Source organism: Penicillium hispanicum (genome assembly GCF_028827665.1).
Source record: "Penicillium hispanicum strain IBT 35686 chromosome Unknown utg000008l_segment0_segment0, whole genome shotgun sequence".
Lineage (NCBI taxonomy): Eukaryota > Fungi > Ascomycota > Eurotiomycetes > Eurotiales > Aspergillaceae > Penicillium > Penicillium hispanicum.
In genome coordinates this window covers 2,306,548-2,330,053 of record NW_026623200.1, presented here as the reverse complement: position 1 = coordinate 2,330,053, position 23,506 = coordinate 2,306,548, and the positions used below count along the sequence as shown (strand labels likewise).

Sequence of the window (23,506 nt, the reverse complement as noted above, 5' to 3'; positions counted from 1 at the left end):
CACAGGATGCCCAGTAGATATAAAGATGAAGCAGCTAGTATGTCTGCCATAAGAGTATGTACATGTCAGACGCAAAATCACTTTTCGTCTGCCGATTGGTGACGTCCATACAGTCCCGATCCGAAGCCACATTTCGGTGCTTCTGGCTCAGGGCCCATCATTGCACGGTCCATCCACTCGAAATGGAAGACGGCTGCGACTGCGATTCGTCATTTGGAAGCGTGCCCAGTCATCCAGTCCAACATTGTCCTGGAGCCGGTCGTTCACTGCACCGGTCGTGGACAAATGCACAGTCGACCCAGGCATGCTTCCACCACCAAACCGCTATGTATGGGGTGAGAGGGCATCAGGGAAATTTCAGAATGCTGGAAGAGATGAAGGGATTCACGCGGTGTCCACAGGATGGGCTCGCAGCTGGTTCATGATGGCATCCACGGCATCCATGTCACCCGCATCGGTCTTTCCACTTGGGTATCCCTCAGGGAGGTTCTTGGTGAGTTCGTTCATCGCGGGCTGGTAGTTGCGCACGGCGGAGGACAGCGCGTAAACGGCCTTTTTGCGAGTGGCGGCATTGGCATCGGTCGTTGAAATGGTCACGAGGGTGGGAATTGCATTTAGAACGACCAGCTACAGCAAGATATCAATCAGTATAATTTCTTCGATAATGGATGGAGTTGCGTTGCCGGGCGGGCATGTACATACCTTATCCTGGGCCTTCTCATTGTTCTGCACCGCAGTGCCAATGCACCACGAAGCCATACGGCGCATGTCGGCCTCTTCATGCTTCAGCAATTGCACCAGCGGGGTCCACAGGCCCAGCGGCTCGAGATTGTTGGCATTGTCGATCGATTCGATCAGCTGCTCGAAGTTGTCGAAGGCGACCAATTTGTTTTCCAAATCGGAGTCTTCGGAATGCAAGACCTCCATGGCCGCTTTCATCAAATCAGCCTCCGAGGGTCCGCCGAAGAGCGCATTGATCATGTCCGGGGTCAGATTGCGGGCGGCCTCGTTGGCGCTGGGCGGGGCAGTGGTGGTGCCGTCCTCAGCCTGCTGTTGCGTATTCTGGACGCTCCATTTGAGGAGCTTGTTCATCTGGGGGTCCATGATGGTGATGCTGGGGGAATTCGAAGGTGTCCGTATTCAAGCTGGGTGGATTTTCTGCGCAGATGCTGTGAGGTGAACCGGTTGATGAAGTACATGGATAAAATCCACGCGGATGACATAAGCACCCTCTAGATGTTTCGCGCGGCGCCTGGCAGCTTCGGTCACCTGACCGCTCACCGTTCCTTCGCAAGTTCGCAAGTGGCGGTAACCCGTCACCCGGGCATCGTCGATGCAGGAATGCGTCGAGACGTGGCTAATTGCCCCGATGGTGATGTATCGCGAGACTATGGACCATATAGGAGTCGATGCAGACACCTTATCATAGTCGCGATCATAACGGTAACAACAGTCATAATGACTATCAATTCGTTAGTCATTCACAATCGTCGAGGGGGCGCAGCTCTATACTTAGAACGTCAACCTTTGGTTCCTCCGGTTCTCTGGTTCTCGCTTTCTCCCCCGCCACTGCCGGTGACCCTAGCACTGTCATCCCAGCGAATGTCGTAGCCTGCCCATCCCAAACACCGCATATCCGTCTACCTAAACAGGGAGACGCAATCAATTGTGTGCCTAGCGGCATTGTCTTTCGCCAAGAGCATCTGTATAGGTCGAGAGATAGACCATGATTCCAACGTTTTGGGTAAAGGGTCTGCTCCTATTCCACGCGATTGCCCCACGAGCACGCGCAAGCAGGTCAACGTTAGAATTCTTGCAGACGCGCAGATAGTAAACTCCGTTTCTGCCTAGGGGAAAACCATGGGCGATAGAGGTACAAAAAGAGCGGTCGATCGGGGCCACAAGAAGTGGCTAGTCGAGCCTCTCTCACTCTGGCGCACACACCAGGTGTCCCCAACCATCACAAACCCTCCTCCCCTCCTCTCCACTTCCCTCTCTCTTCCTCCTTCCCTTCCTTCCCCCCCCCCCTACTCCTCCTCCTCCCCCCCATCTATAACTCCCCCCATTTCATCTTCTTTTTCTTTCTTTTCACTCCACACCTATTTCAGTCACCATGGAAGGTAAATTTCCCCTTGCTATTGTTGATCCCGTTGTGGCCACCTCAGCGCCTTGGCTCACCTCAGACCTCCCCCCAGCTCCGGGGTGTCGAGGCAAGCTGGGCCCGCTCCGGTCGCTTAACCATTGTCCTCTTTGCGATCCAAGGCTAATCCAGTTACTTTTCTACAGAGGAGGTCGCTGCTCTCGTCATCGACAATGGGTACGTGATGAATTGCTGCTCGGAAGCTGGTCCTGGTCGTGTTTGGGCCGCGCCAATCGCCCGGTCGCGGTCCTGATTCCATCGCCTTCCTCCCCCCTTATCTGCCGTCCCTGTCAACCAGGCTTTCCAATCCCTTCACAGGCTGTCAGCCCGAGCAGACAAGATGTCAATCGACAATTAGGGCTTCGTTACTGATGAGTGAGCTGTAGTTCGGGTATGTGCAAGGCCGGTTTCGCCGGTGACGACGCACCTCGAGCTGTCTTCCGTAAGTCAAACCCCACAGACTCTGGAACATATCCCCCCTCCTCCTTGCAAGCCATCCCGCCAACCCTTGCATCGGGGAGCGCTCTTTGAGTTTCGCCCATTGGAGAATATATCTTTTTCATTCTGCTCTGGCATCGAAACCAAGCGGAAAACAGAATGATACTAACTGTTTACAGCGTCCATTGTCGGTCGTCCCCGTCACCATGGGTAAATGCGCACCGTCCCTATCTGTCCTGGCGCAATGATCGCTAACATACGCTTAGTATCATGATTGGTATGGGTCAGAAGGATTCCTACGTCGGTGATGAGGCACAGTCGAAGCGTGGTATCCTGACTCTCCGCTACCCCATTGAGCACGGTGTTGTCACCAACTGGGATGACATGGAGAAGATCTGGCACCACACCTTCTACAACGAGCTCCGTGTTGCCCCCGAGGAGCACCCCATCCTCTTGACCGAGGCTCCCATCAACCCCAAGTCGAACCGTGAGAAGATGACCCAGATCGTGTTCGAGACCTTCAACGCCCCCGCCTTCTACGTCTCCATCCAGGCCGTCCTTTCTCTGTACGCTTCCGGTCGTACCACTGGTATCGTGCTCGACTCCGGTGACGGTGTCACCCACGTTGTCCCCATCTACGAGGGTTTCTCTCTCCCCCACGCCATCTCGCGTATCGACATGGCCGGTCGTGACCTGACGGATTACCTGATGAAGATCCTGGCTGAGCGCGGCTACACCTTCTCCACCACCGCTGAGCGTGAAATTGTCCGTGACATTAAGGAGAAGCTCTGCTATGTCGCTCTCGACTTTGACCAGGAGATCCAGACCGCTTCTCAGAGCTCCAGCCTGGAGAAGTCCTACGAGCTGCCCGACGGTCAGGTCATCACCATTGGTAACGAGCGCTTCCGTGCTCCTGAGGCTCTGTTCCAGCCCAACGTTCTGGGTCTGGAGAGCGGCGGTATCCACGTTACCACCTTCAACTCCATCATGAAGTGTGACGTTGACGTCCGTAAGGATCTCTACGGCAACATTGTCATGGTACGTTTTTTGAGCTCTTTGTTTTTGGCATCTTTGTCCACCCGATAACTGATTTTACTTTCTCTAGTCTGGTGGTACCACCATGTACCCCGGTATCTCCGACCGTATGCAGAAGGAGATCACCGCCCTGGCTCCTTCGTCGATGAAGGTCAAGATCATCGCTCCTCCCGAGCGCAAGTACTCCGTCTGGATCGGTGGTTCCATTCTGGCCTCCCTGTCCACCTTCCAGCAGATGTGGATCTCCAAGCAGGAGTACGACGAGAGCGGTCCCTCCATCGTGCACCGCAAGTGCTTCTAAGCTGTCTCTGTACGTTGATCGTCTTCGGTCGTACTTTCCTGGTGTATCAAAAGGCCGGATGGAGGCACTGGTGGATCGCAAGCGTTGTTGGACTCGCATTATCAAGCGGATAGCCTGAAAATGGAAATCTCGATTTTAGTGGAATAGAGTCGGTCGTTTTTCTTTTCATATTTGTTCTTCTCTTCCCCTATTTTATCTCTCTGTCTGCTTCGCCTTTCTTTTCTCTCCGCGCAAGTCGCCTTCGCCCTCTCAACGCCCTTGTTTTGCCCCCCGGGGCCGGGTCCTTGGCGCCAAGGTTGGTGTAGGTGAGGTTGTGTACATGGAGTTGGCACAGGTCGCGTTCCGTTCTGTTCTAGCCTTATGCGTTGTATCTCCGACCAAATTGTCTTCACATGTGGTTTGTCCCGAAACGTAGAACATCGCTGGTATCTTATCTCAGAGAATGGCAGATGGGAAGCCTCTCTATGTGCCGAAGACAGTTATATCAGATTGCAGCATGCACAGTCTAAGCAGGTCCGTCTCAGCGGATGAGGTGGTCGCTTTCAACCTAGTAGTACCAGTGTACCCTGCAAGGTTGATACTTGATCCCTATTTAACCTCGGAAGGTTGGTCAAGAAAAACTACTCACATGGTGATCGGGTATATATGCGCATGAATTTCAAAAAAATCTTCATTTCGATTCCGAGGAGCGGGTGTATATATCATTTCATCCATCATACAGGATCAAGATCAGTGTCAAGTGTCAATATGTCAATATCAGCATCAGTCATACGGGACTCATCAATCGCAAATCCAAATTTTGGTGTGTAGAGCAAAAGAAAACAGGCGGGGGAAAAGAAAGCAACGAAGAACGAGAGAAAGTATATGAAATGAACCCAGCGACGGCACGAATAGGAAGGGGTGTCTATGCCCACGAATCCAGGCCGGCCAACACACAGCCCTCCTCGCCCTCTGCTCGAGCACGCAGCTCACCAATGCGGTAGACAGACTCGCCCTGGTCCTCGAGGCTCTGGCGCACGGCGGCCTCGGAAGCCGGGTTCACGACAAGGATCATGCCCACGCCGCAGTTGAAGGCGCGGGCCATCTCGGTGGCAGACACATTGCCGGCATGCTGGAGCCATTGGAAGACCGGGGGCAGGGTCCAGGTGCCGACGTTGATATCAGCAGTCAGGGTAGCCGGGAGCATACGGGGCACGTTCTCGACCAGGCCTCCACCGGTGATGTGGGCTAGGCCCTTGATGGCAGCGGGGTGGGAGGCAAGGGCGTTCAGGATGGGCTTGACGTAGATACGGGTCGGGGTAAGCAGGGCACGGCCGAGGGAAGTAGGTTGAGTCTGGCCGGGCATGGTGAAGGGGGCGGTGTCAGAGTAGCTCAGGCCAGCGCGCTCGACGATCTTGCGGACGAGCGAGTAGCCGTTGGAGTGAGGACCAGATGAGCCCAGGGCCAGGAGAACGTCACCGGCTCGCATGGAGTCGGTGTGAGGCAGGATCTGGCGGGCATGGTCACCGGTGGTGTTGATGGCACCGACTGCTGCGCCGACTGCGTCGTAGGTGTTGTCAACGAAGAGGCCAGGCATCTCAGCGGTCTCGCCGCCGATCAAGGCACAACCAGCCTGCACGCAGCCATCAGCAACACCAGTCACAAAGGCGGTTGCCGTGGGCACATCCAAATGGCCACAAGAGTAACAGTCCAGGAAGAAGAGCGGCTCGGCACCCTGAACGACCAGGTCATTGACATTCATAGCGACCAAGTCCACACCGACGGTGTCGTGAATGCCCACAGAATGGGCAATCTTGAGCTTAGTGCCCACACCATCAATCGCACCGATGAGAGTAGGCGAGTGAGGGTGATACTCGGGGTTGGCGGCAGCCAGCGAGAAGAGACCGCCAAAGCCACCAATGACAGCGTCAGTGCCGGGCCGCTTGGTGCGTCCCACTGAGCTCTTGATGCGGTTCACAAGCTCGTTGCCAGCATCGATAGACACACCCGCGGCGGCGTAAGTGAGCGAAGTGTTGGCAGTCTGACGGAATGCGCGGTGCGCAATGTCCTTACGATAGAACATGCCCTCGAAATGGATGGTAGAGATGCCCTCGTAGCTCTTCTTGACAGCCTCCTCAAGGGTCGATGCAGTTGCGGTTGAGGCAATCACCCGGCCACCCGAAGTCTGAAGCTCGTTGCCAGACAGAGTCGTGCCGGCATGAAAAATGAGAGTGCCTGCTGGTGTCGGATCCAGGGTGATGGGCTTACCCTTGGCGTAAGAGCCAGGGTAACCACCAGCCACGCCGATGACAGTTGTAGAGAAGTTGGGCTCGACCTTGACCGAAACACCATCCAGCCAGTGCTCGGCACAGGCAACCATGATTTGAGCAAGATCGGTGTCTTCGCTAAGTAGAGGCAACAGGGTCTGGGTCTCCGGATCACCACCACGGACATTGTACTCGAGAACCTTGGGGCCATTCTTGGTCATCATGAGACCAGTGAACAAGATACCAACGAAAGGGAAACCTGGAAATGAAGGTGATGAGCAGCAAGAACATCGAACAGTATCAAACCCAAAACGTACCGTCTCTCCGCATGCCATCAATGGACGGCTGGACAATAGTACGGTCGATCTCCTCCATGACCTCCTTGGGCGCAATGCGGGTGGGAGCATAGCAACCCATGCCACCAGTGTTGGGTCCTTGATCACCGTCGAAGATGCGCTTGTGGTCCTGTGCCGGAGGCAGAGAGCGGATGGTGTAGCCATCACTGAACGTGAGCACGCTCAGCTCATCACCCTCCAGGTACTCCTCAATGACAACCTCATCACCAGCCTTCCCGAACTGATGGTCCAGCATCATCTCACGTAGAGCCTGGTGTGCCTCCTCCTTGGTAGTGGGAATAACTACACCCTTACCACCAGCTAAGCCATCAGCCTTGATCACAACGTTATGGGACACGGAGTCGAGATATCGGCGTGCAGACTCGTAGTCGGAGAAATTTCCAAACGCGGCGGTGGGGATTTGGTGACGCTGCATGAAGTCCTTGGAGAAAGTCTTGGAGCCCTCCATGCGAGCAGCAGCCTTGGAAGGACCGAAGCATCGGATACCAACTATTTGAGAGATTTCAGTAAATTTAGATGCAGAGTCAAGACGAAGACCGGTATGGCTTCACCTACCAGTCTGGAAGTATCCTTGGATGCCGTCGACCAGTGGAGCCTCAGGGCCTGGCACGACCAGATTCACCTGGTTTTGCTGCGCGAAAGCTACCAGCCCAGGGTAGTCATCGCCTTTGACATTGGCATTGGCGATCTTTTTTGATGTGCCCAGGCCAGTACCACCATTTCCGGGAGCGACGTAAACGATGTCGACGAGAGGCGATTGGCTCAGCTTCCAGGCAAAAGCATGCTCACGGCCACCATTGCCGACAATAAGGATACGCAGTTGTTCTTGAGCCATGGTGGGAGCAGTGTCTCGAGTGACTGTTGTACTTTGGTAATCAGCGACTGTGGAAGCCCACCGCGGGGTATACCCCTCTACTGGCAACTGGGGAGGAAATATCTGGAATTGACGTGGGGTAATATGGAAATATCAATTGCAATTCTGAGGAGTTCCTCATACACTCACCTCGTCGAGAGACCTGAGAATCAACTGCGAGAAAAACAGAGGATGAAAGCCGTAAGTTTCTCGCGCAGGACTCTTGATACTTTTTTTTTCTGCCGACGTCGGGCCCAGGCTTGGGGAAGGCGGAATGTGGATGCCCGGCATATAAGGCATGAAGCGGTGAGCCACGACAGAAAAAACATCGGCGCGTCGCTGCTGTTCTCCTGGTCTCCTGCTGAAGCTTTGCTCTCTTGCATTTCTACCGTCTCTACCAATTGTTCCCTATATGGTGGCTCCCATGATCCGGGCTTCTCTCCGGTCTGTCTCAGACCCTTTTCGGGAGCATGTATGTCTCTCCTGTCTTGCTCGCCGATTCGATGCGCCGCCCAGACTGCGACAGTATCATCGCACGCCTCAGCTGCGTGCTGAAATCGGTGAGAACAAGCCTGAGGGTAGGCCGGAAGATGCGCCGAGTCATACGCCAAGTCATACGCCAAGTCAACTCCATGAAAATGGAACCTTCAACAAGGTACAGATGATACAATCATCCGCCGCATATGTGCTGGTTTAAAAGACTGTAATAACTGACAATAAACTCACCCAGGATCATCCACCGGATTCGGAGATGAGGCAATCGAAAGGCGGAGAGCAGAAAATTAGCTCAGTGGAAGACAAGACTGCAGATTCAACGTCGGTTCCATCAGGCGAGAAACCAAAATCAGTGACTAGAAAAGGGAGGAACAAAAGCAGGCGACGAAAGTCACAGGGTCAAACAGCATTTAAGGGGGTACAAGAGAAATCGGTATCGGGATCTAAGGAGACACGAGAAAAAGTGGCATCTAAGGACACTCAAGAAAAAGCTCCCTCGAAGGGAGGGAAGGAGTCAGATGTCAAGGAGGCCTCCAAGCGCCCGATAGACAAGGTGAAAAGCTTACTGCAAGCGGGCATTCAGAAGGAACAAATAAAGAAAAATGCGGCGCAGGAGAAGCCGAAGTTGAGCCATATTGCATCATTCATTCGTGCAAAGCAGACTGGCTCGATAGATTCGGCTGATCGAAAGATCACAGGTAAGTTCTCTTCACTTACGAAGCAAGCCAAACTGCACCTAACACCTTCCAGCCTTGGACGTCCACACGGCTCCTGTTCCTCGTCTCTCGTTTGGCCTCGATCGTGTTCTTTTCAAGTAAGAGAAACAATCATTCGAACTCGAACCTATGTTCTAACTAACGCATCTAGTCCCGGTGTCTATCAACTTCGGGACCCTCGATCCCGCGTCTACAACTTCGATCCCTATCTAGGTGCAATTATGCCCGTAACAGAATTCGACTTCAATGCATTAAAGGACTATATTACCTCGTCGAAAGATGAGACACTCCGCGATATCGCTGTCAAGGAGAAGAAGAAGTACGTGGGGTCTTCATCAAGTATGACCTCAGTGCTGGCACACTTCCATTACCTCCTATCTGCCTGGAGGAAAATCGACACTCGCACGCTATCACAAGGCTTTCCGGAGAAAATGCTTACCTTTACCCGCCTTCTGCGAGCGCCAGCTGCCATGTTCCTTCACTACCAGGATGGTGTATACGCTATCGATGCAGACAAGGAATTCGACTCAGCCAATATTCTCATGAACCTGGGCAAGTCAATGGAGAAGTTGTTGACTTTACCAAAGGAGGATTTCGAACGCTATCGCCGTTCTAGCGACAACAAAATTTCTCCTGAGGAAGAACAAGCAATACCCGAATCATACCATTACTCTACCTCGGGAGACTTCATCATGCGATCGCAGTTGGATGCCTATGACCCTCGACTCCCCGGCACTGGCATGTTTGATTTGAAGACCCGCGCGGTTGTATCTATTCGCATGGATGCGAAGAACTTCGAGCATGGTCTCGGGTATGAGATCAAGAGCCGTTTCGGTGCTTACGAGTCTTACGAACGGGAGTTCTATGACATGATCCGGGCAGCTTTCCTGAAGTATTCGCTGCAGGTGCGTATCGGACGCATGGACGGCATTTTTGTGGCTTTCCACAATGTCGAGCGCATATTTGGGTTCCAATACATTAGCCTTCCTGAGATGGACCAGACTCTACATGGGCAGGCAGATACTACTTTGGGAGATTCCGAATTCCAGCTGAGTTTGGGCCTGTGGAACAAGGTTCTTGACAGAGTAACTGAAAAGTTCCCCAAGAAGTCTCTAAGAATTCACTTCGAGACACGCGATGCCGTGACACCGTTTATGTATATTTTTGCTGAACCAGTCACCCAAGAGGACATCAACGCCATTCAGACGAAGAACAAGGCCGAGATCGAGGCTTATCAGAGACGTCTATTGGACCTCGCCCCGACGGAGGACGACTCGAATCTAGACGTGCCTCCTGTCCCCGAAACCCTTGCAGAGCCTGAGGCCACCGAGTCTAACACCGTGCTTTATGATTCAGATTTGCCCCTAGAAAAGCCCATTGGCGCAGATGCAGAGCATGCTGAAGCCAGCGGACCCGAAATTTTCGGCATGGCACTCACAATCAGAAACAAGGTCAACGACAAGTACACAGACCGGCCCTTGAACTTGAACGCTACGGATAAATGGACGGTCGACTACGAGCTGAGTGAACTGGCGCCCGCGCAAGCCCGGACACTATACAAGATGTGCCAAGCCCGGCGCGAGAAGGAATTGATGGGCCGTGGTGAAGACGAGCAGGATGTCGCAGCGAACGTGTATATCCGCCGACTGCGGCACATTAGCAAAGAAGGCCGAGCGCACCGCAAGCGCGAGAATCGGCTTGACGAGGAGAAGGGCATTGTGGTGCTGCGCGACAACTTCGCGTAATATATCGGGTCACTATTTTTCTAGTGCCGAGATGAAGGGCATTACAATTGTTCCTGCTCTGGGCCGTGTTCCTCTTGTATATTAATAGAAGTGATTCCCCATTCTGTATTTCTTTTTTTTGGTCTGGCATGATTGGAGGGATATCTGTCTTCGTGTTTGTATAGTATTGAGCACATTGCAGCGTTGTGGGGGAAGCAGCTGAACCATGAAAGGAGTCTAATACGCAATCGCATCTTGAGTAAAAATCCAACTGCTTCAACTCAGCCCGAAGAGAAGGTCTGGACTACAAGCTTATGCCCTCATTCTGAGTCAAAACCAAATGGTCAGCCTCAATCCTACTTCTGCAGTAACATAAAGGATAATCATCTAGCCTCAAGCAAAGAGGGGGAAAGGAGCAGGACAGTTCAAGTCTTCCAGCACTACATTCATATGAACTCGATCTTCGTAGACAGGCAGGATTAACAATTACCCAACAGAACCCAGGATGGGGCTATACAGCATTCAACCGCACCGCAAGAAGAAACTATAGACAATCGTCACAACAAGTGTTCAGTCATAGTTCCCGGTCACGTTCAAATATTCATCAATAATAATCGAATCAGACAAAGTAAGCAAAAGAGGCAGAAAAACGCCGTCGCTGCTCAATGCCAGACACCTTGCACACAAAGAATTCAAAAATTCAGAAGCCAAGAGCCACGTAAATTAAGCGCGAAGAGGGTCTCGCTCCTCCTCGATAAGTGCTTGCAATGGCTTGAAGCTTAGATCAAGCGAGAAGAATACAAAATGACCCTGCAAAAGTGGAATGACGATGCCAAACGCCCATGGTAAAAATGACAATTGAGGATCGCTGGGAATCCATAGATGGTTTGGGTATCAGTACCAGCTGCCCGAGGTCAAGGGTATGCCGGAAGGGAGGACGAGGTTCGTTTGGTGGAAAGTAGATTCAATATGAATGAAGATTCACAGGAAACAGACGAGGGAATTTTATACACTCCAAGTGGGGAATCCTTTATATGAATCAAAGCAAAGACTTGCTCTGCATCGAAAAGAAGGAGGCTAGTGGGAAGAGGAAGGGCGCTCCGAATCTGTACATCTCATGTATGTTCATTGCCGTGTGCGGAAGGAGGTTATTGGAGCTCTTGCAAATCAAGTTTAGGTGGTGACCAGTCCAGCTGTGGAGGTTTATCGTCGTTCGATACGCACACTGGGCGCATAGACTCCACCCGTCGTCGGTCTTTCAAAGCGCTGCCAGTAAGAAAGCCTCTCAGGGTGGACGAAGCCATGCCGTATGTGCTGCGGGCGCTGGCATTGCCAGTTGAGACGGTGCTGGAACTGCGTGCGCTGCGAACACTGTTCGCCTTGGTTACTGCAGCGGGCAAGGCGGGGACAGGGACAGCAAGACGGGCAGATGAAGGGTTCAAAGAGTCATAGTCGGGAGGAAGAATCTGGGCCGCACGAGCAGTTTGGGGCCGCAAGTCGGGCTCGCTCTTCATTCGGCTGGCCTTGGGTTGAGCTTTAGATTGAGGCTCTGGTTGTCGCTCCTGAGTCTCTGCAGGGAGGCCCGTCGCCTGTGTGGCCTCCTCGGGAGGAGAACCATGAACTTCGTCTGCTGACACGGCCACCTCGAACTTCATGTTGTCCAGCATTGTCCCAAGACTCGCGGCAGTTGCAGGTCGTCCATCGCTAGCCCCATCATCCGCGTCGGCGTCGGCAAGGCCGTGAGTAATGTTATAGTTACGAAGCAGATACCGGCGTAGGCGTGAGACTTCCACGTCCCATTTCCGCTGCAACGACTGCAGTACCAGGTCCACATTGTGGCTTGCGAATGCAGGGGTATCCAAAGATGCTGCGGCATGTGCTGGTGGCTGCTTGTTCAGACGGTGACTAGCTCCAGATTTGCCGCCCATAGCAGCATGCAATGAGCGTCGAATAGACGTCGCTGTTGAGCTTTGAACGCTGCTCGCATCCAAGCGTACATTGTCAACTTCCCGACGGACCTTGTCAAGCGACAGAAGCCGATCTCGATCCATGCACGAAAGGCTGAGCAAAGTGCGGTTGCACTGCAGCCCGTTGACCAACACGGTAAATGATTGAAGGTTGATATCGTTATTCTCACAGTGTACTTCGCGGAGCGAATCATTCTCTTCCAACACAGACGCCAATGTGTTTGCACCTTGCAGACCAAGCTTCTGGTGCTCAATTCTCAGGACCTTGAGAGAAGTGTTCTTTTTCAGTCCTGTTAGCGCCAGATTGAGACCGATTCCAAACCGCGCAACATCCAAATGTGCATTCTCCCCGCTGATATCAAGGGCCTCGAGCGTCTCGTTCTCTTCAAACATTAATTGTAGAGTACGGCATGTCTCGGGGCCAGCATCATAGGGGAGGGACGCCTTTGAGATATCCAAGTAGCGCAGCGTACGGTTCTTGCGAAGCGCATTCACCAATTGTCGGAAGTGCTCTTCCTTCTTGAAATCGATCATTTGCATGGAAAGATGGGACGGGGTGTAGTTCTTAGCAATCGCATCGAAGAGGAAAGAACAGCCATTGTCGAGTCGGTTCTCATTGACATGTAAATGAAGACTGCGCGGGGCTTCTGGCCCCACAGACATGGAATGCAGAAACATAGCAACGTCCTCTCCGCTTAAGCCACACTGGTCAAGCCGAACCGTGCGCAAATTCTGCGAGCGGTCACTGGCAAGGTAGGTGGCAATGGAATCAACGGTCTCTCGATTGACGACTGTGCGACTGAGAGTCAACTCCTCGAGCCGCCAGTTGAACAACATTTCCGCTGTGATGAGCGGGTCGGTGCCCGATGTTCGTGAAATCCGAGACAGGTTGATCTTCCGGATCTGGCCAAAGTACCCGATATATTGCTGAAGTACATCCGGGTTCAAGCGGCCCTGGACTCCTGATATGTTGATGGCCTCAAGTGTGGACTCTTGCACTACCAGAGTAGACAGCAGGAGGTCCAGATCATGAACAGAGAGGCCGCAGTCACCAACTTCTAGTGCTCGCAAGTGGCTTCGACTCTGTGATGCGGCATCAACAAGGTAGTCTAGATCCGACTCGCCAAGTTTGATCCCGTTTAAGACCACCCAGTCAACACTGGTCAGTTCTCGGCGACAAACCGGGAAAATGGCCTCGGGGATGCCACATCCTGGATCTCTGCTGCCTTTGTCCAGAGTGGGAGTCCGGGTAAGGCAGTATGAAAAGTCGAGTCGGCGCAGCCAGGTACTCTTCAACGCCAGCGCTCGCACCTCCTGTGACAGGACAGTCAAATTCCCTTGTCCGGGAATTTGTACAAGACCGCCCGTCCTATCGAGGTGTACATCTGCATCCACGCCATGCACGTCGCGGAGACCTTGCAAGGCATCAAGGTTGATGCCACGAAACGAGATGGACCGGAATGATTCATTGTAACGAAGGGCTCGCATGACCGCAATCAACTCCAAAGCGCCGTACAACGTTCTCGAGGAAGCAGGCCGGAGAAGGCGGAAACACGGTGCATCCTCGCAATCGAGATCAATTGTGTACCGAATGTTGGAGGTATCAACATCATAACTCGCGGAATACGCGACAAGAGTCCTATCGAAACACCCATAGTCTTCATCCAAAGTAACGGGTGGGAAGTTGTCATCGTTATGTAGCTCACGTGGGACAACGAAGTCGTACGGTTGCCGTGTCCAGAGTGGGCGGAGGAACTCAGTGTGCTGGCGGATCCAACATGCAACTTCGACGGAATGAACAGAAGCCAAGAACACGTTGAAGGATTTTCGCAACGGGACTCTGATAATGAATTAACATGTGAGTGGGTAACCATTTTCTGGAGTATATCTCACCGGAAAGTCAGATGGAGGCTGTCATCGCCATACTCCATGGATAGACCAGTCAAGTTCATCAGGCCAAATGAGGTAGACGTTTCCAAGTCAGACAGGGATACCACCGACGACCGATTAGCTGCTTTCTGCATGGGTATCAGATGAAGCTTGTGGAGTCCAATTGCAAGGTAGCAACCAGTAGGTGACAGCTTGGTGAGATCATCAGATGAGGAACGAGTGAGAGATTTGCTAGAGGCAATCTGGATGACACGGAACATTCGGAAGGCGTCCGGATCGTAATCTCGTTCGTGTTCCAACATCCTTGTAACATACTCGACGGCGCCGCCGTCAAATGGCAACGGATCGTTCGCCCGCGCCATCTGTGCAGCTTGTCGAATCCCAACCATCCAGAGATTGAGCTCCTGAAGATCAGACGTCTGCATTTGGATCAATGCGGCTTTGTGCGTGCGCTCATCCAAATAGGCGACCTCCACCGTCGGTGATAACCGTCCATCCTCCAGCATATAGACGGCAATAATACTATTCAGTGGAATACCTGCCGATGCTTCATTGGTGACCATCAGTTGCATGTCCTGCAGCGAGCTGATCGAGGCCACGGACTGGCGGTGCGACGCCGGGGCCCGGCCATAAGAGGACGGAATTGAGGAAGGAAAGGCATCGGCAGCCTTGCCTTGGCTTTTGAAACGGATGAGATGCGTGTCAGTCAAGACGAGGTATTGACTCTTCTTCCTCCACATGCCGCCGGTGGTCTGGATTTCTCCGTGGTGAAGGATTGCAGAGGACCATATCCCATTTCGGGGACTGGTCACGCTTTGGTCATCGCCGAGCGAACCAACAGAGGTACTTAAGAGATCATCGTCCTCCCCAGCGTGTAGGGACTTCAGCGATCCAAATACTGAGGTCCGTCTCTTCTGCAACGACTTCCGACGCGGGTGAGGGGTTTCCGCGGCGGGCGTCGATGCGGACATTGCTGCCGACCAGGCAGTCGTGTCCGAGCCCACAGTACCTGGTCGGCGAAGGACATTCCCACCGCTGGGGCGTCTGGTCGGGCTCTGGGATCGGCCAAAGAAACCTGAATTGCGACGGGCTTTCTTTTCTCGGGTCAAGATGTCATCTGAGGGTGCGCGGTCATGGAGGGAGGGACGATTCGGCGGCGGAGCCGATGTGGTTGCAGACGAGTTGCTGAACACACTGAAACTTTTTCTTCGCTCTTTCTTGCCAAGGAATTCGGCCATGGCGAATTTGAGAGATGAGCAGGACGAAGTTTAGTGGAGAAACGAGTGGATTGGTTTGGAATGGCGCTAGGGTGGTGAGAAATGAGCTGCTCTCATCGACGACCCCGACGTCGTTCTCACTGCAGAAGGATTGTCAGTCTAGCTGAGCCTACGAAGGGCCATGATGAATGGGTGAAGTGGAAACCAGCATCCCCGATGGTGAGAGTGAAAGGCGGGGGGGAGATGGGGTTGCACGTACAGTAGACCTTTACGGCGCCATGAGAAGCTAGTGACGAGGGAGAGAAGCGAGGGATAAGGGGAATCCACACAGCTTAAAGCGAAACTAGAGGCTCTAGGAGACAGGAACCCCAGATGCGTCTGGCAGCTGTCAACAATGTGGCGAGGTTCGGTGGGTTTGGTTGCACCGGAGGTCAATTCAGGCTCGCCGGAAGGGGGGATCCCGGAGCTCTACCCCAACCCCTTCAAATGCTGCCAACAAGCGACCCCGGAACGGCAATGCCCTAAGAGACCCAGCAAAAGGGGCGGCGATCAATGGACCAGTCCGATTGAGAGATCCTCTGCCGTTGCTGGAGGTTAACGCGACCGATGATGAGGTCAGGGTTGCCGATCGACACGCAGGTCAAGACACTCTCGCGGAGGGGTTGGGGCTTAGGGCGGAATTGCAACACGCCAAAGGCCCGAACGCGGCAGGAGTCGAAGAGATGGAGATATAAACGAGAGCAGCGAACAGTCGGCAGGGCGACGATCCCTCGAAGGTTGAAGCGGAGAAGGAGAGAGAAAAAAGGGCCGAGAAAGGAGGTGAGGAATGGACGGATGCAGAGAACGGTCGTGCGGAACTGTGCTTCGCCGATGAACATCTCCATGTTTCAGATTCGGTCGATTTTGCTTTTTTTTTCTCCCTCGCCAGGCCGCATTTCTATTCTATTCTCATTTCCTCGCCCGGCCCGGTTAGAAGAGAGCCTGGACCGCGAACTGATGGAGTTTGTACGCAGCGATATAAATAAATAGTCTTCCATGGAGCGCGTCGAGCTATGCCCACCGCCATCATTTGGAGACATGCATCCACGACCTATCGAATTACATCCGCATTCGCGCAATCGGGGTCTCGCGGCCACGTAAGAGGCGTGCTCCACCGTCTAGGGTGTGCGTCCGCTAAGATTTCATAGTGCAGCCCACTATGACAGGGGTTCTCGCTGCGCTATATTTCTATAGTGTACTACGGTATCTATACCGAGTGTATACATGCCTATCACTCCGCGGGGAAACCATTGCCAAGGGCGATGCTCGGCATTTGCATGCAATTGACTCCCGAGGCCGATCTATAACGAAAACATCCAAAGGCACAGAGAGCCATCTCTATAGGACATTTTACTATAGACATACATGTATATACACTCGATGGAAGCAAAAGGATCCTCACGAGGATCCACTATCCACGCAATGATCGACAGCTTGCTCGCTTTACGCGCCGCGATGTTCTAGGGGCAAGCCGATGTCCCCGCCCCCGGTAGTGAGGATCGCAATATAGATCGACGACGCCATGGGGGAGTTTGGACTCCCGGAGAAGACAAAAGCGTTCGAAGGGGCGATGATCGATATACCCACGATCTATGCGTCACATGCTTGGATATGCTCCAACCAGAGGCAAAAAGAAGCGCCGTTGGGAGTATGCTTGCTTCTTCTACCGGCATTCGCGGATACAACAGGAGACAGCCAGCGACCCACCCAAGATGTTCATTATGATTACTTTCGAGATGCAGCCCAACTGCCTCGACTTTACGGACGGGTGCCCTGTGATCGCTCTGCCTGGAACCGCTCGGCGCGTTTGATTCGTCGCACCAACTCGATATACTCGGTCACCCGTCTTTCTGCCCAAATGCAGCCACCAAGCGTCATGGCGGCGATCTGCAGAAAGACCTTGAACTGCGGTGTCAGACCGCGGTAGACACGTGCAGTTGGAGAAATCCACTCAGAAAATCCTTCCAGAGGTCGGTGGAAGAGACGAGAGCGAAGATAGTCTCGCGAAAAGGGCGACGGACGCGGCCGGGGTTGCGATTCGGGCGTGGCGGGCGGGGACGGGGCAGAGAAGACGAACGGATGAGGGAGGATGAGGATCATATGGGCTAGGATGGAGACGGAGCCAAACTGCAGTTCGAATGAGTGCCCCAACTCCTTGGTAGCAGTGTCACAGACTACTCACCCGGAACACACCGGTCATGAAGCCCGTGGCAGCAATCGAGGTGATCTCCTCCGGCGGCTCGATATCCGCCCTCTGATTTGATGGCGGCGGCATGGTCGCAGCAATTGAGTTTATACCAATAATGCTGGATGCAAGGAGTGTTCTTTCAAACCAATGGAGAACTCGAGACAGCTTAACGACGCTGAGCTCGAGGCGCGGGGAACCCGAGGAGGAATAGGAAGAGGCGTGAAGGGCAGGTTCCTGCAAGAACCATACGAGGCACAACACACAGGCAAAGAAAAGATCGATTCGATCCGACACGATCGAGCAGCAATTCAAGCAGGTCTCTGGACCAGCCAGCAGTTGCAAGGCAGTTCTGGCGCAAAGCAGACCCCGAAACGAAACCCGAAGTGACGCAGTGCGGATCAACGATTCTCCCGATAGCGACTCAGATAGACGAGAAATCCGATTATCAACGCCGCAGATCTAGATCCCTTCAGTTATACCTCTGGATCTCATTGCATAACCCGCGACTCGCCCACCATGGCCCTGACCGCTCGCACCGCGTCCATCTCGCGGGTCACCAACGAGACCAAGATTCAGGTGTCGCTGTCCCTAGATGGCGGCGTCCTCCTGCCTTACGAACCCACCACGCACTTCGCCTCGCCGGCAGACCCCCAAGAAGCGGAAGCGGCCAAGAAAGGCATTGTGCCCCCCAAGGATGCCGGCCATGCCACCCAGTTCACCCCAACACAGCAGATCACCGTGAGCACCGGCATCGGGTTTCTGGACCACATGCTACATGCGCTGGCGAAGCACTCAGGATGGAGTTTGGCGGTACGAGCCAAGGGCGACCTCTACAGTGAGCCACCACCCCGCCAGTACACCCATGACCGGCTCTCAATTGAATACACCATACTTCAATTGGCAGAAGACACCAACTAACCCCTCCAACCCTCAATTGCAGTTGACGACCACCACACCACCGAAGACACCTTCCTCGCGCTCGGCACGGCATTCACCAAAGCCCTCGGCGCGCGCCAATCCCTCGCCCGCTTCGGCCGTGGCGACGCGCCCCTCGACGAGGCCCTCTCGTGGGCCGTGATTGACCTCTCCAGCCGACCGTGGGCGGTCATCAACCTCGGCTTCAAGCGCGAGAAGATCGGCGACCTGAGCACCGAGATGATCACCCACGGCCTGCAGAGCTTTGCGCAGGCGGCCGACGTGACGCTGCACGTGGGCTGCACATACGGCGACAACGACCACCACCGCGCGGAGAGCGCGTTCAAGGCGCTTGCCGTTGCCATCCGGACTGCTTGTGCGCGGAGGGTTGCTGGTGAGGTTGGCGCCGGCGATATCGTCAGCACCAAGGGTGTTTTGTAAATATTCTCTCCCCTGAAAAGTTGTGTGATGAAGCCACGGTGAAATGTGATATACCGGATTATGTATTAGACTCTTTTCAGAGCACTTGCGTCTAGAGTCGACTGTATACAGTGCAAAGATCTAAAGCAAATAGATCTTCATTTTCGATACCCGTGAAGCATAAATCATAACCAAGTACTCCATCAAAATTCCAATCTCATGCAGGTCCAGTTCCAAACCGATCCAATCCAACCCAATCCCAACCCCAGAACGCCAGTTGAAGAACCAGCCCCGACGAAACCAACCGCAAAACCAACGCCAGCCCCAACAACGCCAGGTGGATCATGTGAAACGAAACTCTCAGAGTAAAACGCATGGTACAGCACGTCCTCATGCACTGCCAGCACCAAGAGCCTTGACAGCCCGTTCCCAGTATTCCTTCCGCTCATCCGTCACCGACGTGCCCACACAACTGCTAATATAGTTCTGCCAGCCCGTCTCCGAGCCATCCTGCAGCGCAGAGCGGACATCCTTGGAGCACTGCGTCGTTAAGAACCAGGCGCCCGAGCCAAAATCGTACGTCTCGTCGTTACGCAGCAGGTCCAGGAGATCGGTAGGGCTGTTGGCGACCTGGGCGACCTTGTCCTTCAGAGCGGGGATAGAGGAGGCGTATTTTTTGTTGTAGGAGGGGGACTGCATGTTGCGAGCTATGGTGATTGGGACGTTAGCCGGGAGCTTAGGGGGTGGAATATGGCTGGATGTAGAGATGGAGATGGGAACTAATAAGATAGGACGGCATAGGGTTGTACTTACTGCCCTGTCCGGGTGTGCCGGGATAGTGGTTCTTGTTATACTTGAAATCGTCGCTCTCAAACGCCATCAGGCTGATGACGGCAGCCTGTTCGGCCTTGGAGGTGACCTTGTATGTATCGAAGGACTGCGATGTGTATTTGGCGGCTTGTTTAGCGGTGGCGCATTCGCCTTTGGCCGGGGGGTTGTCGCATGTCTTGGAGTTGGGCGCGATGTCGGCCATCTGAGCCTCCGTGATAGAAGTATCCTGTTTGAAGAGTGACAGAGGGATGGGCGTTGCGGCGGAGAGAATGGCCAGGGTGAGCATGAGAGTAGTAGTAAGCGTAGAGTGCCACATCATGGTCGGCAGGGTTGGGAGCAGCTGGGCGTTGTAGTATGGAGATGAAGAAAAGATGCGTGGGCGAATTTCAGAGGAAAGACTTGAAGGACGTATGGAGATAGTCAAACCAGCAACTATATCAATCTTGAGTTGTAGACCAGATACTGAACCAGGGGGAAGAATACAGGCCACTTTATATGACAGGAGGTTCAGTCCTGCATTTCTGGCCGCGGATGGGAGGGTGGCGGGATAGACACGAGGGCATAGCAGAGACGAGCTGGGAATGGGCGAAGAGGGGGCATACTAAGAACATGCCTCCCAACCTGCTTTTATTTAGTTCGCTATGGGGGTTACAAAGGGAAGGGGGAGTGGGTGGACGCGGAGAATGCAAGACGTGGAGTATGCTACTCCATGGAGAACGCGCCAAAATAACTTGTCGGGTGCATTGAGACTGAAACTTATTCAGGGTCTTTGTATGATCCAGGAAGACGCTTGAAGGTTGCACTTGTTCTTCACATCTTGAACAATGCCAGACATGGGGGGACTGCGATTGGTGGTTGTGTTAGGGTTTCAAAGTCGCTGAAACACTGGCCCGGCGGAGAGTTGGCACGCGATCGACGTATCAAGTTCGCCGGTGGCAAGGGTCAAGGATCGCCATCTGGGGTATTTCTATATGTATGTCTATCTATTGATCATAACGCACCAAAGAGCTGACCTGAACCAAAGTGGATAGCAAAGAGCTATTGTTTCATAACATTTTCTGGAGATATCAGACCCTCAATGGTCAGATTGTCCGAGTTCAGCCCTGGTCCCAAGAAGCGAAATCTAGCTGGTTACAAATAACAAATAATATGGAAAGGGGATGAAATCGAGATCCCAAGAGAACCCGGACAAGAGGGCGAGATACCCGATCTCGGAAAGCCAACCCAAAAATAATGCTCCAGGTGAAAGCAACCAACCCCGGATCCCGCCACGGGGTTGCGACACCATGCATTGCGCTCCCAAACATGAACGTGAAACGAGAGACAGGAATGAGTAAATCAAGTTATACAACAAATGCTGATGCAAGAAATCGTGTCCAAGGCCGTATCGATACACAACAAATACAGAAATTGCAATTCAAAATCTCTAGTCATCGCGGCGACCGAGTTCGTACGAGGTCTCTGTGACCCCGCCTGCTTCTTCGTCTTCTTTGAAGCTCACTCGCCGGAGCAGAGTAGGCATCATGCGCCGTGCGCGGCGCGTGGGTGAAGACGAGAGCCGAGATGGACTCAAGATCGTAGGCATCTTGGTGTAGCGGTAACGGTACTGGGCTCCGAGGAGCATGACGCGACCATAGGTCCACCAAAGGCAGATGCCGACAGTTCCGGCCAAGAGGAAGCCGAGGAAAGTGAGGAATATCCAGTGTTGACCCATCTGAGACAAGATTAGCGCATGCACATGACCAACCCTTTTCCACCAAGGCAACTCACCCAGAAAATCAAGTGCGCGTCCTTCCCATGCCAGCTGTTGCCGGTGTGGTGAGTGAAGAAACTCCACGAGAAGCGGTTGTACTCGTCCTGCATCAGGATTCGCACACGTCCAGCCTCGCTCGGCTTGTCCAGCATGTACTCCTTCCAGATGACTGACAAGAACAGCGGACCGGTCGAATACATGACCGTGATGTACGGAAGCAACCAGCTGCGGTCGTACTGCTGCAACAACTCGATCACCCGGAGGAAGAAAGGATGTTGCGGGACAGAGCCCATAGCGTCGTTGGAGATGCCGGTGGGAACGGTGCGGCGCACCCAAGCAGGGTACGCGAGGAGAGGATCCAGCCGGCGGTTGCAGCCCTGTCGTCAAATCTGTTAGATGCAGGCCCCTCAATGGAAACATCACTAGAAAATACATACGTCGTCCAGGTCAATGTAGGTACCACCGTAGTGCGCTAGGACGAAATACCGGATCGAGTCCGCGCGCTGAATGGGGTACTTGTAGCCATCGAAGGTATCCAAGAACCACGGGTATTCGGCGGCAATGAATTCACGCGACTTTTCGTTTGTCCAGAGCTGAAGCAATTGGTTAGCACCCGGGTTTCTTGACTGGCCCTTTTCTCGCTTTGGCAAGTCCAACGTACAATATATTCATAGTCGGGGTGGAGATCAATGCAGCTCCGCTGGGCATCGCGCCACACCTCGGGAATCGTCTCGTTCTTGTAGGTCTGGTGAATGATCTTCGGGATGATCTGGGGGCGCTGTTCGATCAGACTTGAGTTAGGCGACGGCAGCTCCGCGCGGTGAATGGCGTCCGCGGCGGCATCTTCGACCAAAAGTGACAAAAGAGTCGAGACGCTGCGGATCAGAAGCGAGAGGATTAGGAGGTTGACGAGAATAAAGATCAGAAGACCGCGCCGCATTGTGAAGGATATTGGGAAAGGACCCAGTTCAGGCGCAGGCGCAGGTTTGGACCGGCGAAAAAAAAGCGACGATCAATTGGACAGGAGTGTGGTCAGATCGTGAAGTCGTGTCGAGTCGAGTCGAGTCTCACGCACGCGGCCGCGGAGACGTTCAAAGATGCAGGATGCAGCCGTGAGAAGGTTGGTCGAGGGAGGGGAAAGGGGTCGTATTCAATGGGGGAAGAGTGATGGACGTTGGGGGCGTCGACGACAATCGCATTTAGTAGGATTGAGAAGTGAGTTGTAATAGCGCCACCACCGAGAGAGAATGCTCAAATAATAAGGGGGAGAATCACGATAATAAGGAGTGACGAGTGGGGAGAGGCTAAAGCCAAAGTAGAAAGGAGTGTGCAGAGAGGTTGAGGGCAAAGAGAACATCCCCGTTTAGACCAGGGGAGGCGTAATACCAGTACAGAAAGGGGCAACGTCGGGAAAGTGTAAAAAGGGCACGGTTCTGTCACTGGAGGCTGAGCAGTGGCTGAGGCCGCGACTACTGTACGGCCCGCGTTAAGCTCGCCGCTCGTTGATTGGCGAATGTAAAGCCCGGGTGGGGGCGAGAGGGGATTTTGCGCCAGATTGCGCAGGCGCCCAGAGTATATACTTTGGCGTTACCTAGGTACGCGGGAGTATCTCGGTTCGGCTCTGCGATGCGTGAACTTGGCTGCCTACAGTCTACGACCTACAGTATGCCAGCTCAAGGCGTTGGGGCAGTACCCTATTGCGCGTCATCGTCTCGCTCCCATCACCTCTTAAAATCCACCGGCATTTCTCACTGCAGGCGTGGGGCGCCATAGTCATATTCCCTATGGCGTGGTCTCCGACTCGAACTTAGCAATGGGGGCCAACTATTTGCTGCCGAAGACCTGCAACGTGGGGATCCAGAATAGAATCATTTGCTTGTACCGTGTACCTCCCCGGTACTCGGCGCCAGTCTCCCCGCTCTAAAAAAAATTGTGTGGCGGTATCATTGCGTCAAACTACAGCAAGATAAGAAATGGCTAGC

The 23,506-nt window shown here is 53.6% G+C and overlaps 10 protein-coding genes across 10 annotated transcripts; 3 read left to right on the top strand and 7 right to left on the bottom strand.

Annotated features, from left to right (window-relative positions):
- Positions 1-384: 384 nt before the first annotated feature.
- On the bottom strand, positions 385-1,104 carry fes1 (Hsp70 nucleotide exchange factor FES1; the record flags this gene model as incomplete). Its single annotated transcript, XM_056948886.1, has 2 exons — positions 385-627; positions 703-1,104. The coding sequence occupies 2 exons, from the start codon at positions 1,102-1,104 to the stop codon at positions 385-387; spliced, it is 645 nt and encodes a 214-aa protein (XP_056796111.1).
- A 1,009-nt stretch (positions 1,105-2,113) lies between these two features.
- Positions 2,114-3,914, top strand: act1 (actin ACT1; the record flags this gene model as incomplete). Its single annotated transcript, XM_056948885.1, has 6 exons — positions 2,114-2,120; positions 2,287-2,317; positions 2,527-2,582; positions 2,758-2,788; positions 2,845-3,616; positions 3,684-3,914. The coding sequence occupies 6 exons, from the start codon at positions 2,114-2,116 to the stop codon at positions 3,912-3,914; spliced, it is 1,128 nt and encodes a 375-aa protein (XP_056796110.1).
- Positions 3,915-4,818: 904 nt separating this feature from the next.
- ade1 (bifunctional aminoimidazole ribotide synthase/glycinamide ribotide synthase) lies at positions 4,819-7,351 on the bottom strand (the record flags this gene model as incomplete). Its single annotated transcript, XM_056948884.1, has 3 exons — positions 4,819-6,419; positions 6,478-7,005; positions 7,072-7,351. 3 exons carry the CDS (start codon positions 7,349-7,351, stop codon positions 4,819-4,821), a joined length of 2,409 nt encoding a protein of 802 aa, XP_056796109.1.
- Positions 7,352-7,781: 430 nt separating this feature from the next.
- N7459_009715 (Pet127 family protein) lies at positions 7,782-10,325 on the top strand (the record flags this gene model as incomplete). The annotated part of the gene is made up of 4 exons (XM_056948883.1): positions 7,782-8,024; positions 8,100-8,562; positions 8,615-8,678; positions 8,732-10,325. The coding sequence occupies 4 exons, from the start codon at positions 7,782-7,784 to the stop codon at positions 10,323-10,325; spliced, it is 2,364 nt and encodes a 787-aa protein (XP_056796108.1).
- A 1,127-nt stretch (positions 10,326-11,452) lies between these two features.
- On the bottom strand, positions 11,453-15,399 carry N7459_009714 (uncharacterized protein; the record flags this gene model as incomplete). The annotated part of the gene is made up of 2 exons (XM_056948882.1): positions 11,453-14,111; positions 14,165-15,399. The coding sequence occupies 2 exons, from the start codon at positions 15,397-15,399 to the stop codon at positions 11,453-11,455; spliced, it is 3,894 nt and encodes a 1,297-aa protein (XP_056796107.1).
- Positions 15,400-15,899: 500 nt separating this feature from the next.
- N7459_009713 (uncharacterized protein) lies at positions 15,900-16,262 on the bottom strand (the record flags this gene model as incomplete). The annotated part of the gene is made up of 1 exon (XM_056948881.1): positions 15,900-16,262. One exon carries the CDS (start codon positions 16,260-16,262, stop codon positions 15,900-15,902), a length of 363 nt encoding a protein of 120 aa, XP_056796106.1.
- Positions 16,263-17,175: 913 nt separating this feature from the next.
- On the bottom strand, positions 17,176-17,692 carry N7459_009712 (uncharacterized protein; the record flags this gene model as incomplete). Its single annotated transcript, XM_056948880.1, has 2 exons — positions 17,176-17,544; positions 17,600-17,692. 2 exons carry the CDS (start codon positions 17,690-17,692, stop codon positions 17,176-17,178), a joined length of 462 nt encoding a protein of 153 aa, XP_056796105.1.
- A 429-nt stretch (positions 17,693-18,121) lies between these two features.
- his3 (imidazoleglycerol-phosphate dehydratase HIS3) lies at positions 18,122-18,961 on the top strand (the record flags this gene model as incomplete). Its single annotated transcript, XM_056948879.1, has 2 exons — positions 18,122-18,440; positions 18,546-18,961. 2 exons carry the CDS (start codon positions 18,122-18,124, stop codon positions 18,959-18,961), a joined length of 735 nt encoding a protein of 244 aa, XP_056796104.1.
- A 369-nt stretch (positions 18,962-19,330) lies between these two features.
- On the bottom strand, positions 19,331-20,087 carry N7459_009710 (uncharacterized protein; the record flags this gene model as incomplete). The annotated part of the gene is made up of 2 exons (XM_056948878.1): positions 19,331-19,647; positions 19,754-20,087. 2 exons carry the CDS (start codon positions 20,085-20,087, stop codon positions 19,331-19,333), a joined length of 651 nt encoding a protein of 216 aa, XP_056796103.1.
- A 1,110-nt stretch (positions 20,088-21,197) lies between these two features.
- N7459_009709 (glycosyltransferase family 32 protein) lies at positions 21,198-22,464 on the bottom strand (the record flags this gene model as incomplete). Its single annotated transcript, XM_056948877.1, has 4 exons — positions 21,198-21,485; positions 21,542-21,901; positions 21,962-22,117; positions 22,186-22,464. The coding sequence occupies 4 exons, from the start codon at positions 22,462-22,464 to the stop codon at positions 21,198-21,200; spliced, it is 1,083 nt and encodes a 360-aa protein (XP_056796102.1).
- Positions 22,465-23,506: the final 1,042 nt, after the last annotated feature.